The sequence below is a fragment of the Citrus sinensis genome, chromosome 1 (assembly GCF_022201045.2).
Source record: "Citrus sinensis cultivar Valencia sweet orange chromosome 1, DVS_A1.0, whole genome shotgun sequence".
In the NCBI taxonomy this organism is placed as follows: domain Eukaryota; kingdom Viridiplantae; phylum Streptophyta; class Magnoliopsida; order Sapindales; family Rutaceae; genus Citrus; species Citrus sinensis.
In genome coordinates, this window is record NC_068556.1 from 11,280,001 (window position 1) to 11,298,614 (window position 18,614).

General features: G+C 34.0%; 1 protein-coding gene across 3 annotated transcripts in view; it reads right to left on the reverse strand.

Annotated features, from left to right (window-relative positions):
- Window positions 1-18,032, reverse strand: part of LOC102620353 (single myb histone 4-like) — a 23,633-nt gene extending 5,601 nt beyond the window's left edge. Inside the window, exons 1-7 of one of the 3 annotated variants that reach the window (XR_370377.4) lie at window positions 17,702-18,032; window positions 16,375-16,562; window positions 15,384-15,468; window positions 14,587-14,670; window positions 13,482-13,761; window positions 13,298-13,392; window positions 12,653-13,068 (exon numbers count right to left, since the gene is read on the reverse strand). Coding sequence is in view for 1 of the 3 variants with exons in the window: in XM_006475428.4 (XP_006475491.1) it covers window positions 13,361-13,392; window positions 13,482-13,761; window positions 14,587-14,670; window positions 15,384-15,468; window positions 16,375-16,562; window positions 17,702-17,851 (819 nt within the window). In the remaining 2 variants the exon portion in view is untranslated. Of the gene's footprint in view, window positions 1-12,652; window positions 13,069-13,096; window positions 13,393-13,481; window positions 13,762-14,586; window positions 14,671-15,383; window positions 15,469-16,374; window positions 16,563-17,701 lie in introns of those variants that run through there. The other 2 variants (XR_003065014.2, XM_006475428.4) reach the window with 2 other exon arrangements.
- Between the last annotated feature and the right edge of the window lie 582 nt (window positions 18,033-18,614).

An 18,614-nucleotide genomic window follows, 5' to 3' on the forward strand; every position in this document is an offset into this window, starting at 1 on the left:
TCACTATTACCTAATCTTAAGCCTATAGACCTTAAACTGAAAAAAATACTTTGCACACACAAACACGTCGTAATTAAAGATAAAAGTAAAATGGATTTGCAACAATAACAACAAGCACCACAGGAGAGGCCATTTAAGGACTACTTCAGTCCCTTAGCTAACTTGAGCACATCATGCATAAGATACCCAAATGTAGCTGATAGGAGTTTTGAGTTAAAACCTAGTATACTAAATTGTCTCCCAACATTCTATGGCCTAGAAAATAAGAACCCATATAATCATTTGAATGATTTTCATGCTATTTGTCAAACTTTTAAATATGAGAATTTTTCAGATAATGATGTTAAACTTAGATTATTCCCATTTTCTTTAAAGGATAGAGCTCGTTCATGGTTCAATACATTACCTGCTAATAGCATTACGTCATGGGAACAAATAGTAACAAAATTTTTGAATAAATACTTCTCAGTGCATAAAACCAATGTTGTTCGCAATGAAATTCAGAGTTTACCCAGAGAGAAGATGAGCAGTTTTTCGAAACATGGGAGCGATTCAATGGACTACACTTGAAGTGTCCACATCATGGGTACGAGAAATGGCACCAATGCTAATACTTTTTGGAGAGATTATTACCACATGTGAAAGACTGGCAAATGACAACAAGTGAAGGAGAGCTAATGTCAAAAAGTGCATCAGAGATTTGGGAGTGACAAGTGGATAATTCCCAACAACAGAGTCGATCATTCAGGAATACTAAAAGAATTAAGGGAGTGAATGAGGTTCACATTGGTGAGTCAAGTTCGGAAATTAAAGAAGTCAAAGTGATAATTGAAGATCTTTCCCAACAAATAGTATCGTTAATGACTGCTAAATCAATAAAACCACATGACCATGACTCATACTCAGATCAAGCCAATGCCATAGGTGTAATGAGAAAACTATCAAATTACAATCCATACTCCAACACATATAATCCTGGATGGAGAGACCACCCCAATTTTTCATGGTCTCAAGGATTCCAATAGAATGGACCAGCAGCTCTAGCTCCACCAATGTAACCAATTCCTCAAGTTCCCCAAGCCTCTCAGCCACCATTTAGACCATACAATCAGAACCCGAGCTACTTTCAACTCAGACCATGGGAGGATACATTCCAGAATTTGAAGAACCTTACTCATTGCATGATTAAGCAACAGAACCGTACCATTGATGAACTACGAAATGAGATGAGAGTAGGCTTCAACTCACAAGCCCAATCAGTTTCAAACCTCAAGAAGATGGTGGGACAGCTTGCCTCTTCAGTTCAAACTTTGGCAATGATTGTTGAGAAAGGCAAATTCCCAAGTCAACAAGTGCCTAATCCTAAAGAAGTGCATGACGTAAGTATCAGTTCACCACATCAGCATCAAGAGGTCAATGACGTCATGACCTTGCGAAAAGGAAAAGAAGTCGACAACAAAGTGGAGATGTCGATGACAAAAACATCTCAAATTGTAAATGTGAATGTTGAGGATTCATCATCGGAGGAGAAAGAAGAAACCAACCGACGAGAATACATTCTTAAAGCTTCCTTTTCCTCAGAGTTTAGTTGAAGGAAAGAAGGAAAAATCCACAGGTGAGATTTTTGAGATCTTCAATAAGGTAAGTGTTAAGATCACTTTGTTTAATACTATAAAACAAGTGTCACCGTATGCCAAGTTTTTTAAAGACCTTTGGACTAAAAAGAGAAATATTTATGTTCAAAAGAAAACATTTTTAACAGAAAACGTTAGTTCTATACTCCAACACAAAATTTCTCTAAAATACAAATACCCAAGCTCCCCCACTATCTCATGTAGTATAGGGAACCACACAATTGAGAATGCTTTGTTGGACTTAGTAGCTAGTGTAAATTTGTTGCCTTACTCAGTATTCGTGAAACTTGGACTGAGAGAATTACACCAAATTTCAGTGGTATTACAACTTGCAGATCGATCCACAAAAATACCTCGTGGTATTGTGGAGAACATACTTATCCAAGTAGATAAGTTTTATTTTCCTGTTGATTTCATTGTAATTGACACTCAACTAGTTCAGGACTCAAAGAAGCACATCCACATTATCCTAGGCCGACCTTTCTTGGCAACTGTCGATGCTCACATTCAATGCAGGACTGGAAATATGCAATTGTCCTTTGGTAATATGACTATAGAGCTAAACATCTTCAATATTGTCAAACAGCCTTACAATGCAGATAATGGAATTATTGATGTGGATTTAATAGAAGCATTAGTTGATAATACATTTCTTTCAAACCTTAGTGATGACCCTTTACAAACATGTTTAACTCACTCTGATTTTGATTTTGATATTGACAGATCAGTCGATGAGGTCAGTGCCCTACTTGACTCAGCACTATCTATGGACACTAATAAATGGAAGTCAAGAGTTGAACAACTAGCACCATTAGAGAAGAAACTCAATTCATCATCAGAATCACCACCGAAACTCGAGCTCAAACCATTACCCAACACTTTGGAATATGCGTTCTTGGGAGAAAAAAACACTCTGCCAGTAATCATCTTATCATCTCTAAATGACGAACAAAAAGATAAGTTGGAAGTTTTAAAAAAGCACAAAAGAGCATTAGGATAGACCATAGCCGACATAAAAGGTATAAACCCTATAAATTGCATGCATTTCATTCACCTTGATGAAAATACTAAACCTACTAGGGAAATGCAACGTCGGTTAAATCCTAACATGAAAGAAGTTGTTAAAACTGAAGTCCTTAAACTATTAGACGCAAGTATCATTTACCCAATTTCTGATAGTTCATGGGTCATTCATGTGCAAGTTGTCCCCAAAATGTCAGGAGTCACAGTAGTTACCAATGTTGATAATGAATTAATACCCACTAGAGTGACTACAGGATGGTGTGTATGCATTGATTATAGAAAGTTGAATTCTGTCACACGTAAAGACCATTTTCCTTTACCATTTATCGATCAAATGCTTGATAGATTAGCAGGTCATGAATTTTATTACTTTCTAGATGGCTACTCAGGATATAATTAGATTCTCATAGCACCAAAAGATCAAGAGAATACCACTTTCACTTGCCCTTTTGGCACTTTTGCATATAGGAGAATGCCATTTGAATTATGTAATGCACCTGCTCCATTTCAACGATGCATGTTAAGCATTTTTTCTGATATGGTTGAACGATTCCTTGAGGTCTTTATGGATGACTTTTCTGTTTTTGTTGATTCATTCAAGCAGAGATGTATAGAGAAGTACTTGGTCTTAAATTAGGAGAAGTGTCATTTTATGGTAAAATAAGGTATTGTTCTCAGTCACATAATTTCGAGCAAAGGTATTGAGGTTGATAAAGCCAAGGTCGATCTAATTTCCAATATTCCTCCACCTAAAACAGTCAGAGAAGTAAGACCTTTCCTTGGGCATGCTGGTTTTTATAGACGTTTCATTAAAGATTTTAGCAAAGTTTATAGACCCTTATGCAATCTACTTGCTAAGGATGTACCTTTTATCTTTGATGATTCATGTCTTTGGATTCCCTCGAGCAATAATCAGTGATGGTGGTACCCACTTTGGTAACAAATCATTCAAAGCTCTTTTGACAAAATATTCCATTACTTACAAAGTGACGACCCCATATCATCCACAAATCAGTGGCCAAGTTGAGATCTCCAATCGAGAGATAAAGCACATATTAGAAAAGACGGTAAGGTCAAACAGAAAAGATTGGTCTTTAAGACTCGATGATGCATTATGGGCATATAAAACGGCTTTCAAGACCCCGATTGAGATGTCACCCTACAGGCTAGTGTATGGAAAAGCTTGCCACCTACCTGTGGAACTCAAGCATCGTGTGTACTAGGCCATCAAGAAATTCAACTTTGGCATGCAGCAAGCTAGCTCAGAAAGAAGATTACAACAGGCAGAACTTAAAGAAATTCGTAATGATGCATACGAAAATGTCAAGATTTACAAGCAGCGAATGAAAGTCTTTCTTGACAAGTAAATTTTGAGAAAATCTTTCACCCCAGGTTAGAAAGTGCTTTTATTCAATTCTCGCTTGCATATATTCCCAAGTCAGTTACGCTCTCGATGGTCTAACCCCTTTATTGTTCACACTATTTTTCCACGTGGAGCAATTGAAATTAAGGATCCAAAGAACGGTGTCACTTTTAAAGTTAATGATCAAATATTAAAGTCATATCTAGAGTATCAACCACATGGAGAGGACACCGAAATAAATTTGAGTGACCCACCAAATTAGAATTGAGATTTTTCTTTCTTTTCGGTGATTTTATTTTTTTCTTTTCTTTCTTTTCTTTCTTTTTACTATTCTTTTGCTAATTAAAATTATTTTTACATAAGTGTGTTTGTTTAACCATTAAGTTTTTTTTATCATTATTAATCATGAGTGTCTCAGCTAAACAGATTCTCTTGGACCTTCTTAGACAACTTCAACATGTAAAATCTCATCTCATAAGCCAAATTCAATTTTGTAAAACACATTATATTTGGGATCTATAACTACCAAAGTTAGTATCCTATGTTGAGCTTTAGAAAGACAACTCAAAGACATTGAGGGAGGTATTTACGACATCCAGTTGGAGCTTGAGGTAAATTCAATAAGAGGACAATTGTAATTTTCTTTGTGTGTTTTAGTTTGTTACTCTGTTTGTGTGCTTTAGTTTGTTACCCCGGTTAAGTGGCGGATAACGGTACTCCATGACAATCAAGTCGGTTACTTCAGTTTCCTATAATAACTGATATTCTGAGGCGAAGGTATGGACAGAAATGAGATTCTAGCAGAGCTTCACAATCGATTTCCTTCACTTCCTCAGAATACCCTCCTTACAATCTATAAAGTTCGGTCTGAACACATGTGATTGCTTATAAGGAATAACATACCTGCTGACATCCGCTGGTTAATCGAGGCCAAAGTACAATTGGCAGGTGAGTTGCCTCCCAAATTTATTGCATATATGCCTGGTTGTGATAAAGGAAATTATGCAAGAAAACGAAGAGCTCGAAGACTTTTTGTTGCTTGTCATAAGTGTGCCAAAATGAGATGCGATAAAAAATCGTGTTCTTTAAGAATGGTGTCTGATAACAAGGAAGGCAATATTCAATTCATTAGGGATGACTTGAATAAAGAGTCATTAGATGATATCTTTTTGTCTCTTGAAACGCATCTCAGTGGATGCGTACAAAGAGCAATTCTCCAGTTATAGCCATTATTTCAGAAAGAGCATGCACGATACAGTCTCAAGAATCTGACTATAAATGATCATGTTTGCTAGTTTATAAGAAAACTGGATGGGAAGCCTATCCTCGACTCATAAAGGGTGTTCAAGCCATTTCTGGACGCAAAACCAAAGGAAGATGTGAGCTACAGTCGCAACTACCTGTAAATATCCTTTTATTTCACTGTTGTTTTATCATTTGCATTATTGTCTTTAATAATTTTATTTTATCATTGTTTGCTTTTTCTTTTTACTGTTCCTTTTTTTACTCTTGAGCCATGTACTTTACACATTAATTGACACAGACATGCTACCTCATACACAGTTGTGACCCCTTGTCACCGAGATTCTTAAATATGATTTTTTTGTAAGCACTCAAAAATTATTTTTTGACAAGTATCCCAATGGCAGCTACTCCTAATAAACAATTCAAGAACATTTGTGTGCTCTCTGGGTTTAACTATGGCAAATATAAAGAGTTTATTGAGACAGCCATAGATCTTGGTCGAAGCATAGTAGCAAGGAAATTACATTTGGTATATGGAGGAGGTGACCGAGGGTTATCAAAACTAGTTTCAGAAGCTGCTTATATTAGAGGGAGCCAAGTGTTAGGCATCATCCCAAGAACCCTAAAACCTTTGGGTTGTTTTTCTGACTCACCAACTGGTGAAGAGTTAATCGTCTCAAGTATGCAAGAGAGAATAACTGAAATGCTAAATCATGCTGATGTTTTTGTTTTCCTACTAGGAGATCTTGTAACTCTAGAGGCACTAATCACATTAGCATCTTGGGCCTATCTGAATATTCATAAAAAACCCATCGGTTTATTAAATGTCAATAACTTTTGTGATGGCTTTATCGCATTTCTTAATCATGCAATAAAAAATTTTTTCATTCCTTCCACAGTGAAAAACAAATTTATTTATGCTCACACTACTAATTAGCTACTTGATCTAGACCATAACCAGACCTCAGGACCTTTGTGTTGGAGTGTCCAAATAATCACAGTAACAGTAACTGTAATAAGAAGTGCAAATTAAATTTAGCTCTCCGCTTGTAAATATTTTCTTCTATGTTGTAACACCTAGGTGATGTCTTCTAAACTTTACTTATTTTCTTTAAAATATTGAGGACAATGTTTCGTTCTGATTAGGGGGAGGGAATAGTTCACAATTGTGGATCTTAGTTAAGTTTTTACTAATTTTTTGTTGTAAAGACTAACTGTGGCTAACTTTTTGAGTTGAAAATGGTTGAATATGGAGTGTAGTGACTTTAGAAAAGCTTCTTCGTAGTTTGGAAGTTAAAAAAAAAAAACTAGACATTTTCTTTTTTCTTTATTAAGCTTTGACAATCATTTTTTTCTAACTTCTTATTTCTAATTTCTCCTTTATAAATATACACTTTCAACTTTTTGAGTCGAAAATGACTGAATATGGAGTATAGTGACTCTAGAAACGCATCTTCTTAGTAAAAAAAAAATTCCAGACATTTTTCATTTTTTATCATTTTAAGTGTGACCTTTCTAATTAGTTTTTCTACATCATTTTCACATTTCTGCATGCATATTTTCTTTTCATGTTTAGAATAGGTTGGGGGGTAGAATGTCTTTTAAAAAAAATTTTGTGTGCTTTTTTTTTAACATTGGATGATATGATGACTTTCAAATTTTAATATTTGTATTATCTTTGGTCTTAAGTGATGTTACGCCATGTTTGCTACTTTACATATTAATGTCGGAGACAAAAATGAGTTGCTTGAAGGAATGCACATGTCATAATAAATATCAAGTAAGTTTTTTAGCCTATCATTTTTCTTGGAGAGTAACCTTTTTTGCCCATTCTTCATACAACTTAGCAGTTTATGATTTCATACAAAATCTCTAGATTTCTTTTGAGTCAACCCTTTAAAAAATTGTAAAATAATAAAATAATAATAATAAAATGTGTTGCTACATCTGAAGGTTCATCTAACTCGTAGATATGGAAGATTATTTAGAGCTCTAAAAGACGATGGAAATGTCATCTTTACCCCGTTTGAGCTTTTCTAGCCATTCCTTTTTTGAAATATCCATAGTTAACCCTTTTTGAGCCTTTCATATATATGTTAAAAAAAAAATTCTTTGTCAACTTATCATCTTGACCCACTCCGATTTAGAGTATTACCCGATATCTTACAAGTTTCATCACCTATTTATGTTTGAGAAAAATATAAATAATTATTTTGTTCAGTAAAGTTGTGCCATATAAAAAACAAAAAAAAAGAATAAATAATAATAAATAAGCGAAATGCACCTTGTAATTTTCAAAAGATCTCAACTTTTTCTCAAACATATATTTTGTTTTCCTTATTTTTCCTCCTTTATTAGTCATGTCCTTAGTCTACGTTACGTCCTAATAAAAGGACTTAGAAATAACACGATCTTAAGTCAAACAAAATGCTAGTCAAACAAAATGTTAGAAATAACACGATATTTTGTTTGACTTAAGATCGTGTTATTTCTAAGCTGTATGCATATTTTTTTTATCTTGGTGAGAGTGTGTGATATCACTTCTTTATTATTTTCTCTCAATTTACCATTCATTGGAGTGACTATTTTTATTGGGTTTAATTCCTTTGTGAGAGTGTCACTACTACCGGTGAGATTTTAGGGATTGACATTTCATTCTTGAAAGTGGCTTGATTACTATAGTTGTGACAAAGTCTGCTGGACTGATGCATGTGGATAGTTGATGTGGAAGTGATGTTTTTTAGACTAGAGATAATGCTTATACTTTTATTTGATTGCTATCATTAGTCTGATTGAGTAAACACGATTGTTTTTTTAAAAAAAAAAATATCATTTTGGATTTGAATTTTGTCTTCGCTTTATTTGCTAGAGACTAGCAATAAGCTGGTTGGGGGGTGTGTTGAGTATTAGAAAGTATATATTTATAAAGGAGAAAATCATCATTTTACACTTCAAGTCTCACTAACATCTTTACTTTTATATATTTAAGTCCCTTGTGATTTAATTATGTGTGTTTTATTTTAATTTAGTATTTTATGTATTTTAGGGGCATCATGGTCATTTCACAATGAACGAAAGATCAGAGAGCAAAACGGACAGCAATTTTGGACTCAAGACAGTCAAAAACCTTATGAGGAGCATAAAAGGGTAAACGACATAGTTCACATGTACGGTGTTGTATATGGTACTGTTCACGACAATGTTCACATATACGGTCTGATGACATGGTGTTGACCGATGACGTGGCACCGACCAATGACGTGGCAACATTCGATTGGATGAATGATGTGGCATTGACTGCTTATGTGGCATTGACTGATGAGGTGGCGTTGACTGATGATATGTCACGTCCTATTAGACTAAAATGTTGATATGGTGTTGACCGGTGACGTGGCAGTATGTTAGTGGACCAAGAAACGTGTGTACGATACATGCATTACACGGAATGATAGCCCTGATTAGGCTTGGCAATTTGGCCCGACCCTATTTTTGGCCCGACAGACCCGACCCTAATTTTTAGGGTTTTTGACCTGAATTTTTGAGTCTCAGGTTGGGCTAGGGTCAAAATTTTTAGGCCCTAATAAATTTCGGGTCAGGGTTGGACTTTAAGCTGACCCGACCCGACCCGACCCTATTTGAAAAAAAAAAAAAAAAGCTAACACAAGTTTTACACACGCACACATCATCACCCAACTCAAATTATGAGTTTTTATTTGTATAGGACATGTTTTTTTGTTTTTAAATGTTTGGTTGTGAAACTAAATTGTGTGTTTTTATTTGTATAAGACATGAGTTTTTAATTTTTAATTTTTTATGTTGGGTTGTTGAATTGAATTGTGTCTGGTTAAAATGGTTGTGGAATTCCATGTGTGTTTTTAATTTAATTGCATTGTGTGTTTTTCATGTTGGATTTTAAAATTGATTTGTGTGTGGGGTTGAGATGATTGTGGAATTGAATTGTGTTTTTTTTTTATTTAATCGCATTGTGTGTTTTTAAAGTTGGATTATGGAATTGAATTTAAAAAATTATTCCTATTAATTGGTTGTTTTGTGATTAATTATATTGTATATTTTGCCTTTGTCTTGTTAATTATTTTAAATTAGAAAAATTATTTCTTTTGTTTTATATTCATGGTATTATAACTAGAAAGAGAACAAAAATTAAAAAGTAACATGAATGAATTTGGGATGTGCTCATAAAATTACAAGATATTGACAAATTTGAGTTGCCTAAATTATCGAATTAAGGTGCATGTATAGAAGAAAACATTAAAATAACATGTTTATAAAACAAAATATTAAAAAATAGTTTAATATTAAAATAACATAAAAACTATTTCAATAGGGTCGGGTTAGGCCCGACCCGACGTTGACCCGATTCGGGTCAGGTCGGACCCGACCATAACTATAAAATGTTTGGGCTTTTTTAAGGTCGAGCTTTAAATTTTTTTGATCGGGTCGGGCGACCTGACCTTTTGTCATTCCTAGCCCTGATGATATGTTCTATCCAATCAGAACTTGCCACGTGGCGCAATTCTAAGCGTCCAAATTGTTTTAATCTGATTGTCATGATCTACTCATTGTATCTATAAAAATGGGGCTCTTCCCCCTAATTCGACACCCCTAAATTTATTTTTGAGCTCCATTTTATGTAATTCCTTCTCCATCTTGTATTTTCTACGTATTTTAATAAATTTTCATTTTACCCCTAGTTCAATTATGAGTAGCTAATTTTCTTTCAAGTTTGGGTTAAAGGTGAAGTCTCAACATGTTCCATGAGCTTTATTTGGTAAATTTATTTTCTCTTCCCCTCTGATTTATGTGGATGTTTTGACTTTTCGTCGACAAATAGTAATAATCTTATCTAGATACCACATTGGTATAACTGACTCCCTAATGCAAGGTTATTACTATTTGGCATAACAAGCTCTTAGCACCATATTGATTAGAGTGTGGTTCATAAAGAATAGAAACTCCCCTCATGATTTAATTGACACTAATAAGGAATATTAAGCCTATGGTGCATGTTGATGCAGATCTAGATACTCAAGCATTTCTTTTTAATAGATTTTACTTCAATTTATTCCCGCCATTTTTATTTAAATTTTAGGATAATCTAAATCACTTCAACCACAAATCCAATCACCCACTTAGAAAATTAATTCTACACATAATTAAAATCCACCTCCTCGTGGGGTCGACACTCGTCACCATTGATCTATTTTACAATAGATTCGTGCACTTTCGAGTTCAATAAAATTTATACAACAGTAGCCTATCACAAGCACACACCTCCCAAAAATGCAGGGAAACTATAACTTATTTGTGCAACAGTGGCAAATCATGAACGTAACCAGAGGTTTGGTTAGCATATTTTGATCTACCATGTAAAGGTGTAGGTGTATCCCATTTTTATTCCATTTAATGACCGCGTTGAGGTTAGGGATGACAAAATCTGAATTTGGATCTGCATGTAGGTGCATCCAAATGTAGATCTAGATTGATATTTTTATATTCAGATCCACAAAAAATTATGCAAATCCATATGTGGGTAATATCCACATAGATTACGAGCGGATATCACAGATATCTAAATCCACATAAATTAAAATTTAATAATTTAGAATCTAATTTAAAATTCAACAATTTACCAAATAAAATCCAATCATAATTCAGCAATAAACAATTTAATACCTAGAATAACATACAACACTATAAAGTCACAAATAAAAGTACCATAGCATAAATCAAACATCAAGAATAACATAAATTTAAGTCTAACACCACCACAAATCCACAAATAAAATTATAAAATCACCACAAATCCACATAAAATAATGCAGATTTCGATATTTTTCTTAATTTAATTTGACCTCTATATTTTAATTAATCATATTATTTTTTATTTAACTTCTATATTTTTCATTTAATTTTAATTAAATAAATAATTTAATTAAAAAAATAGTGTGGATTCGGATATCCAATTTTTCAAATATATATACATTCATATCTCGATTTGGATTTGTACGCATTCTAAGTTTTAAGATCCAGATCTACATTTTTTAATGTGTGAATCTAATTTTTTTGGATCCGAATCTTCTGAATCTTTACGAATCCCGACCAAATCTAGATATTTTTGCCATCTCTAGTTGTGGTGGCAACCATACTCTTGGGGGCGTATTCGCGTCCATCTCTTCTCTTTTGTCACCAATAACATTATCATTGGGTGTGGTATAGGGGGTTTCGCATTATGAAAATTTTGCCGCAAGAGACATTGCCAGAGTAAATTACCTTATTAAAAGGGATATAATTAGAAATATATTATTGTTGAGGCTAATTTTGGTATTATATATTCCTAACAATTGTGATTTGCAAAGTTACTTCAACCAGCTTACAGCATTTTAATACAAAAGTAGATTATTTATTTGAGAATCTAATTTTCAAATAATCCATCTTAGGCGTAGGGATGGCAAAACTTCGGGCCGGGTCCGGGTATTGCAATGACCGGACCCTGCCCGGATGCAACTGGTCCGGGTACCCGAATTTTATATTTTTTAATATTATGTGTATATATTTTTTTTATTTTTTGGTAATTTTATAAGTTTTAAATTTATTTCAATAAAATTTGACATGAAAATATAAACTTTAAGTGTTTAAAATTTTTTTTATATATAATAAATGAGTCAAATAAATATAAATATTTAAAATAATATATATTTTATAATATTTTTTTAATAAAATCCGAGTTCCAGGTTTATTAAGTGATGCCCAAGACCGACCCTGCTTCATACCCAGGCCGGGTAATACCCAGCCCACAACGCCCAGATACGGTCTCCCAGTCCGGATCATACCCGGTCCACAACGCCAAGGTACGGTCTGAGTCCGGACCGAACGGGTACTTTTACCACCTCTACTTAGGCATAACACTATCAAATCGAATCGAATCCCAAAGAGTCATTGCATATTAATACCTCATTCCGCTCAACTCTTCAAACAAAAATAATTAAAGAAAGATCATCATCTAAGAAGTTACATGTTCGATGTTCGTTTTCATTTACGGTCTAGAATTTCAATTCATTTGCATTTGGGAAAAGATATGGAGATTTAGATTTGCTTGCATTTGCATTTGAATTTTGGATTTGATGATATAAATTCATTGTTTGAGTTGTTTACACGCTTTTGTTTCATTGATTTGACTTTTTAATTACTGATGATCCAGTTCCGAGGAATTTTGATTTAAGTGTTGAACTGATCATTTTATTAAAAAGATATAATTAGTAATTATTGGATAAAAATACAAGATTAATTAATCTTAACCATATATAATTATAAATATACGTATGACAGAGGATTGTGAAGATTTAAGCATAAATCAACTCAATACTAATACTGAATCCAAATCTAATTCTAAGACTCTTTAGATTGCTAGAGCTCGACAAAAGAAGTGCAACTAATTAACCCTAAGGTTGTATGACTTGTCTGTCATTGTCAAAAATAATAAATGATACCAGCAAATAAAAAATGTTAAATTAATGGCTACCCACAGCATCTTATAAAACTAATATTTTTAAAGGAAAAACCATCTATGAGAAGGCTGATCAGCTTAATACTTGAGAGGAGGATGTAGTTTTTGAAGAATTCCATTGTTTCATGCTTGATCAAGAACAAAACCACACGTCTTTCTACACCCAAGTAGTAGGCACTGGCACCATTTTGTTGATTAAAAAGGGGACAACTTCTAAGAATAATCAGAAGTTCAGAGGTGTACCGATAATCCCAAACTGAAAAGGTACATGATCCAACCTAGAAATATGCAACAAGAAGAAGAAGAAGAAGACACTTGAAAATCTTCTGATAAGACTGTTTCTCTTGTGTTTGACAGAGGTTACAGTAATTGAACCAAAAAAGAAAAAGAAAAAAAAAAGATATCCGTTGCATCCAGATTGAAAAATGATAAAGGCTGGATGGATACTTACCACAAAACCAATAATAAATTTGAATACACCATTACAAGTGAGAAAAGAACACTAACCGTATTTACACAGGCTAATGGAAGGCGTGACCCTCTTAGTTCGACAAGGACTGATACAATATCCTATGCCACGACAACAATTTCACCACGTGAACCTGTCATGTCCAAAACAAAATATGAATACATATAAAGTACAAATGAATGACCCTAAAGAAAAAGGGAAGAATGATATTTCTGATATTACATCTCTCTAAAATCTCTTTGGCTAGCTGTAGCAGAGAATCTGTATCTTCAGCCATTCTTGAAACCCTCTCTGCCTCTTTAACTGCTTCAGCTGCCACAAAAGACTTGTTTTCGGCATCAGCAACCTGGCCAGCTGCAGCAGCAGCTGCTTCTTGTACTGTATCAGCAGGGCTTAGGTCATTAGTGCTATGCAACAGCTTAGGTCGGGTATCCTTCTGTTTTGGGTTTGGCGTTTTTGTTCCCAATGAGGCATCTTCTTTTACCTTAAAGCAATTTTGGACCTGTAGTATCATGATGTAATGAACAACAGCTTTAGCATTACATCCTGGCCTAAAAGTTGGGAAACTCAGTATTAATTCTATTCATTTCTATTTCTTCAAATATGGCTTTCCTGCTCACACACAGCCATCTTTCTTGTTTAGTGGCTACAAGAATACTAGTTAATTATTTATTTGATCTGATGGTGGGTTATTTGGTGTCTTTCAAGGGAGGGAATGTGCCAGGAAATTAAACCCATAATCTGTGCATCTTTAATCTTTTATCCCAATCATGTCAGAAATAGTAAAGCAAAAGAAAAGCTCCAAAGAAGCATAACACTTAGAGATGATGTTGCTATGCCTAATGCATATATAAATTACACTTATTGTACATTATTGAAACTAGAGCCTTTTTTGGTTCATCATGATTCATGAGCCTCATGAAGTGTACTACCTCCATAGATATTGACCAGAAAAGATTTCATGCTGCGCAACTTTCTATGTTTGACTCTAAATGTTCAAGAGACTGATATCTATGAAATAAATATTAGGAATTACTATAGCTGTATTATGGCTAGACCTTCAACTTTTTTCTGAAAAGCTTTATTTTTCATTAGTGTAATTTTTTAGTATCAAAAGGCTACCTAGAAGTTCAATCTGCTAAGGAGTTAATCTACCAGGACTGATGTGCCCAGGGGTATGAAAAGGACATTTGCAATGTCTAAACTGTAAAATCAATTGTTAAATTAGGTACTGTTCACTTCAACCAAAAACAAATTACGGTAGGGGAAATATCATGGTGAAAAATAGTCAGCATATGAATTGAATGGAAAAGCAAAAGCCATTCACCTTTTCAAGTTTTTCTTGTGCAACCAACCTTCTCAGCCTCGAACTTAACAGCCTCCTAAAATTTGGAGGCACCTCAAGCCTTTGCTGCAAAAATTATTAAAGAAACAAAACGATTGACATCTCAAATCAAAATTTTCTTTCCAGACATTTTGTGTGATACTACATAACATGATTAATAAGAAATGGGAAACTGGTGAAATCCCAGTAAACCCTCAAAAATGAGAAGATAATAACAATTATGTAAATCTCACTCAAAACATCTAAGTGGACCAATAATTATCATTCAGATGTTATTGTAGTCTTAAACAAGCTCGAAAACAACATATAGTAAAATTATCAGCTATCATTCACCTGAATGATGGCAAAACTGTCATTGCGTAAGATCAAATAGATGATGCCCTATTTTGTTTCTACAGTTAAGTTGAAAGGAGCTCTGAAAAACAACCAAGGCCAAGCACTAAGCTAGAAAGCTTACTCAAAATGAGGATAGCAGCTTTTCTAAAAACAGCAGGTTTCTCAAAGGCAGCTTGTGACCATAAGTTATGCATGTGATTGACACAATTCTTTCCAGTAAAATCTTGAGAAAATAAGAATACTATCAAATTGAGTTGCAAATGTAGGGGAGAGTAGTCGCAAATGGGAAAAATCAAAATCCTATTTTCTTAAGCCTGTAGGTTTTTTTCTAACATCAGTAAGCTAATGGAGATATTCAATTGTAATACAAATAAATAGTGTCCCCCATCTGGCAGGACTAAATGTTGATACAGAAACAAATGAGAATGAAAATTATATTGCACCTCAATATAGCTGAGAATTGCTGAAACGTCAGATCCATTGGGCTCTTTCAATGCAGAAATTGCTTCAAAAATCAATGCATTGTACCTGGGAGATTGATTAATTATTTTAAACATCACAAAATCAGAAGGAATGAAACAGATCTGAGAGGAGAACTCTTCGTATTAAGAGCACATGGCTCCCATTATACAAAAGTTAAAATAGATGTAACTTATAGATGTTCCTAAATTAATAGAGAAAAAGAGAAGGTGATTACATTGCAATGTGACTAGGGTATAAACTATCTGCTTCAAGAAAAAGAAATTATTAATGCTTGCTAAGCCACATATGATAAAGTATCCTGATATGTGAATGCATCAATTGTTACTATAATACATTACACATTAATCTTCCCCGTTCTCAAGGAAGTGCTCAAAAGACATCTAGTTGTGCTTCAGTTATAGGTTCTGGTCGATTTGTATATGCTTTTAGATCTTTGGAAAGGGCACCAAACATATTGATATCCTCCCCACAAAACAGGCTAAGCATGAAAAGATCTCAGAAATCTAATCATTGAAATATCTTTATTCTTACAATCTACTTCTCTGAGAAGTTGAAGCACTTAACCTAATATTCATCATTAATAGGTCTACAGTATAGTCAATAACAGGACTACAGAATGGCTTTGAGGACAAGGAGTCCACTTCCACGTATAGAGTAATGTATTTCCTTTTCCATAAGTAGTTAAAACCATTGAATCACAGTTCTGCGACAAGCACAAACAAGTGCATAAAGATATTTGAAATTAATAAATAACTGTGATTTCCCAGTCTTCTAATCCATGGACAATCTGAAATGTTTTAATTAACCGGCAGAAAGCGGTAGATCTTCATGATAAATGACATAGCATGGTGTAACTGTTTTCTTCCTTGTTATACCACATGAAAACAGCCAAAATTAAGAGGGAAAACTCTATACTAGTAAGAAATCAAATAAAAGAGAGACATGCCATACTTTGGAGCAGAGCTTCTTGCAGACTCGTCAGTGATTGGATCTGCTGATGCATCAATTGGAACTGCAGCAGGAAGAGCAGAAGTCTGTGGAGTGGACAAGGGCACAGCAGGAGCATCTGAGCCAGCTTTTGGTTTCAGTGTCCTTGATTTTTCTCGAGGTGCACTAACACTCATATTCCGCCATTTATCCTACCCAAGTACACAATAACAGGTAAGAGATTATGGAGTAGAGATGAGATTTTATAATTTTTTTTGGAATAAATATTCTCAGGTCTTATTAGATCGAAACAGGTGGGAATCTTTGACTTCAATGAAGCTACAGTATAGAAAAATAAAACCAAGGAATATATTCAATAACCGGAGCTTAGATCTACCAACTAGTCAGTTAATGAGCATTTTAACCAACCGGAGGTAGCACAATCAGAGAAATCTAAATCCAATTCTCAATAACCAATAACCTCTTATTCTTTTCCATTTAATTAGCAGTGGCACAAGCCCTGATCCTATCCTTCTCAATTCTCTGCCATATGATTCAGCAAGCAGTTTCACTCCTTGAGTAGTGCAAAATTTCAACCAAAAAAAAAATGCCCAAAGAGAGGTTTCATTGATGGTGAGTTTGAGTACTCGTACAGATAGAATTGCTACAAACAAATAAACATCTTGATTTCTGTCTATTTTGTATCAAAAGCACTTGAAATGCTTCTTGGACACAGTTTGGTCAGAAAGTATTTTAAGTTTACATAGGTGCTTTTCTAGAAAGGGCCTGCTGGTGCTTCAGTATAAAGTGCGTTTTACAAAATATACCACTCCCATACACACCGTATGTGAAGAGGCTTCTAAAATACAGAAATCTTTTTGAAATTAATTCACCTACTGCAGACTCCAATAATGATTTACATCTTTGGACATTATACAGTTATAGCAGATACACAAAAAATCAGTTTAGGTTGGCATCCTATGAATTCAGAACCTGCAATCTTTGTCACAGTTTAATCCTCCAACATGCAAATTAATTTTGATTAGTGAAAAGCTAAGGAGTTCTCAATTCATGTACAATTCTTATACTGAATTTCCTATGAATTAACAATATAAGAGCTTAAAATCCGCAAGAAATAGTTCAGACAGGTCTTTTCTTTTTTTTGATTTTTAATTATCATCACACAGCATTTTCATGCTTCAAACACAAATGGAGTTGAGCAGCTCAACTTTAGCAATAAATTCCCGCTCAATCCATCAATAATAATAAAAAAAATATTGTTTTTCTTTGATTAATACGACAGCCGAACATTGTAGAAAAGCATTTAAAAGGAAAGAACGAGAAAGAAGACCTTGAGATCAATATTGGAGCGGGAGAAGAGGAAGGGATTAAACTCGGGGTCTCTTTGTATGTTCTTCCATTTGCCTGTGCCATGTTTGGCTACTCCAGCTCTTAGTGCCTCTTCCTCCTCCGCTGTCCACTTCTGCTTCGGATTCCCCATATCACTTTGCTACAAGTAACCAAACACGCTCCTTTTTGCAAGCTCGGTTTCTGTTTGGGTCGGGAGAGTTCTTTTTACTTTCTTTATTTTCTCGGAAACTTTTGCTTGTAAACGGCGGGTCGTTTAGGAGAGTAATTTTAGTTCCAGCAAGTAGCACTAACCGTTTTGAGTTTTTACTAATTGGAGGGTCAAGAAGCGCGTATGACTATTGAAGGCGTCGAACTCGAAATATTGAAACACCATTCTATTAGTTTATGGCAAATGCTATGTTACAATTAATGTAACATACACACTCAACAACAATCACACAAATTGTGTGGGTTCATTATTTGTGTGGTTGTTGTTTAGTGTGTATGTTACATTAATTGTAACATAGGGGCTCCCTTAATTTATTAACTGTGTTAATCGTATTAATTTATTTAATATATATAAAAATAATAATAAAGTCCTACTTAACATTGAGATATTGTATCTTTCAATCTAAAATTACTTTGAAAAAATATATAATTATAAAAAAAATTATTAGTATGTAATAAATATAATTTTTTAAATGTAACTTTGACAAAATTATTAATATAGTGAATTTTTTATCATATAAGTGTAACACTAAATCAACTTAACTTATAAGTTACAGTAGCTGTTTACCAAACACTTTAATACTAAAACTTTTAATTTATAACTGCTCAATCTCAATCCCAAAGAGGCCTAAATATATTAATATCATTCTTAAAAATATATCATAAACTAGTTAACATGACATAAA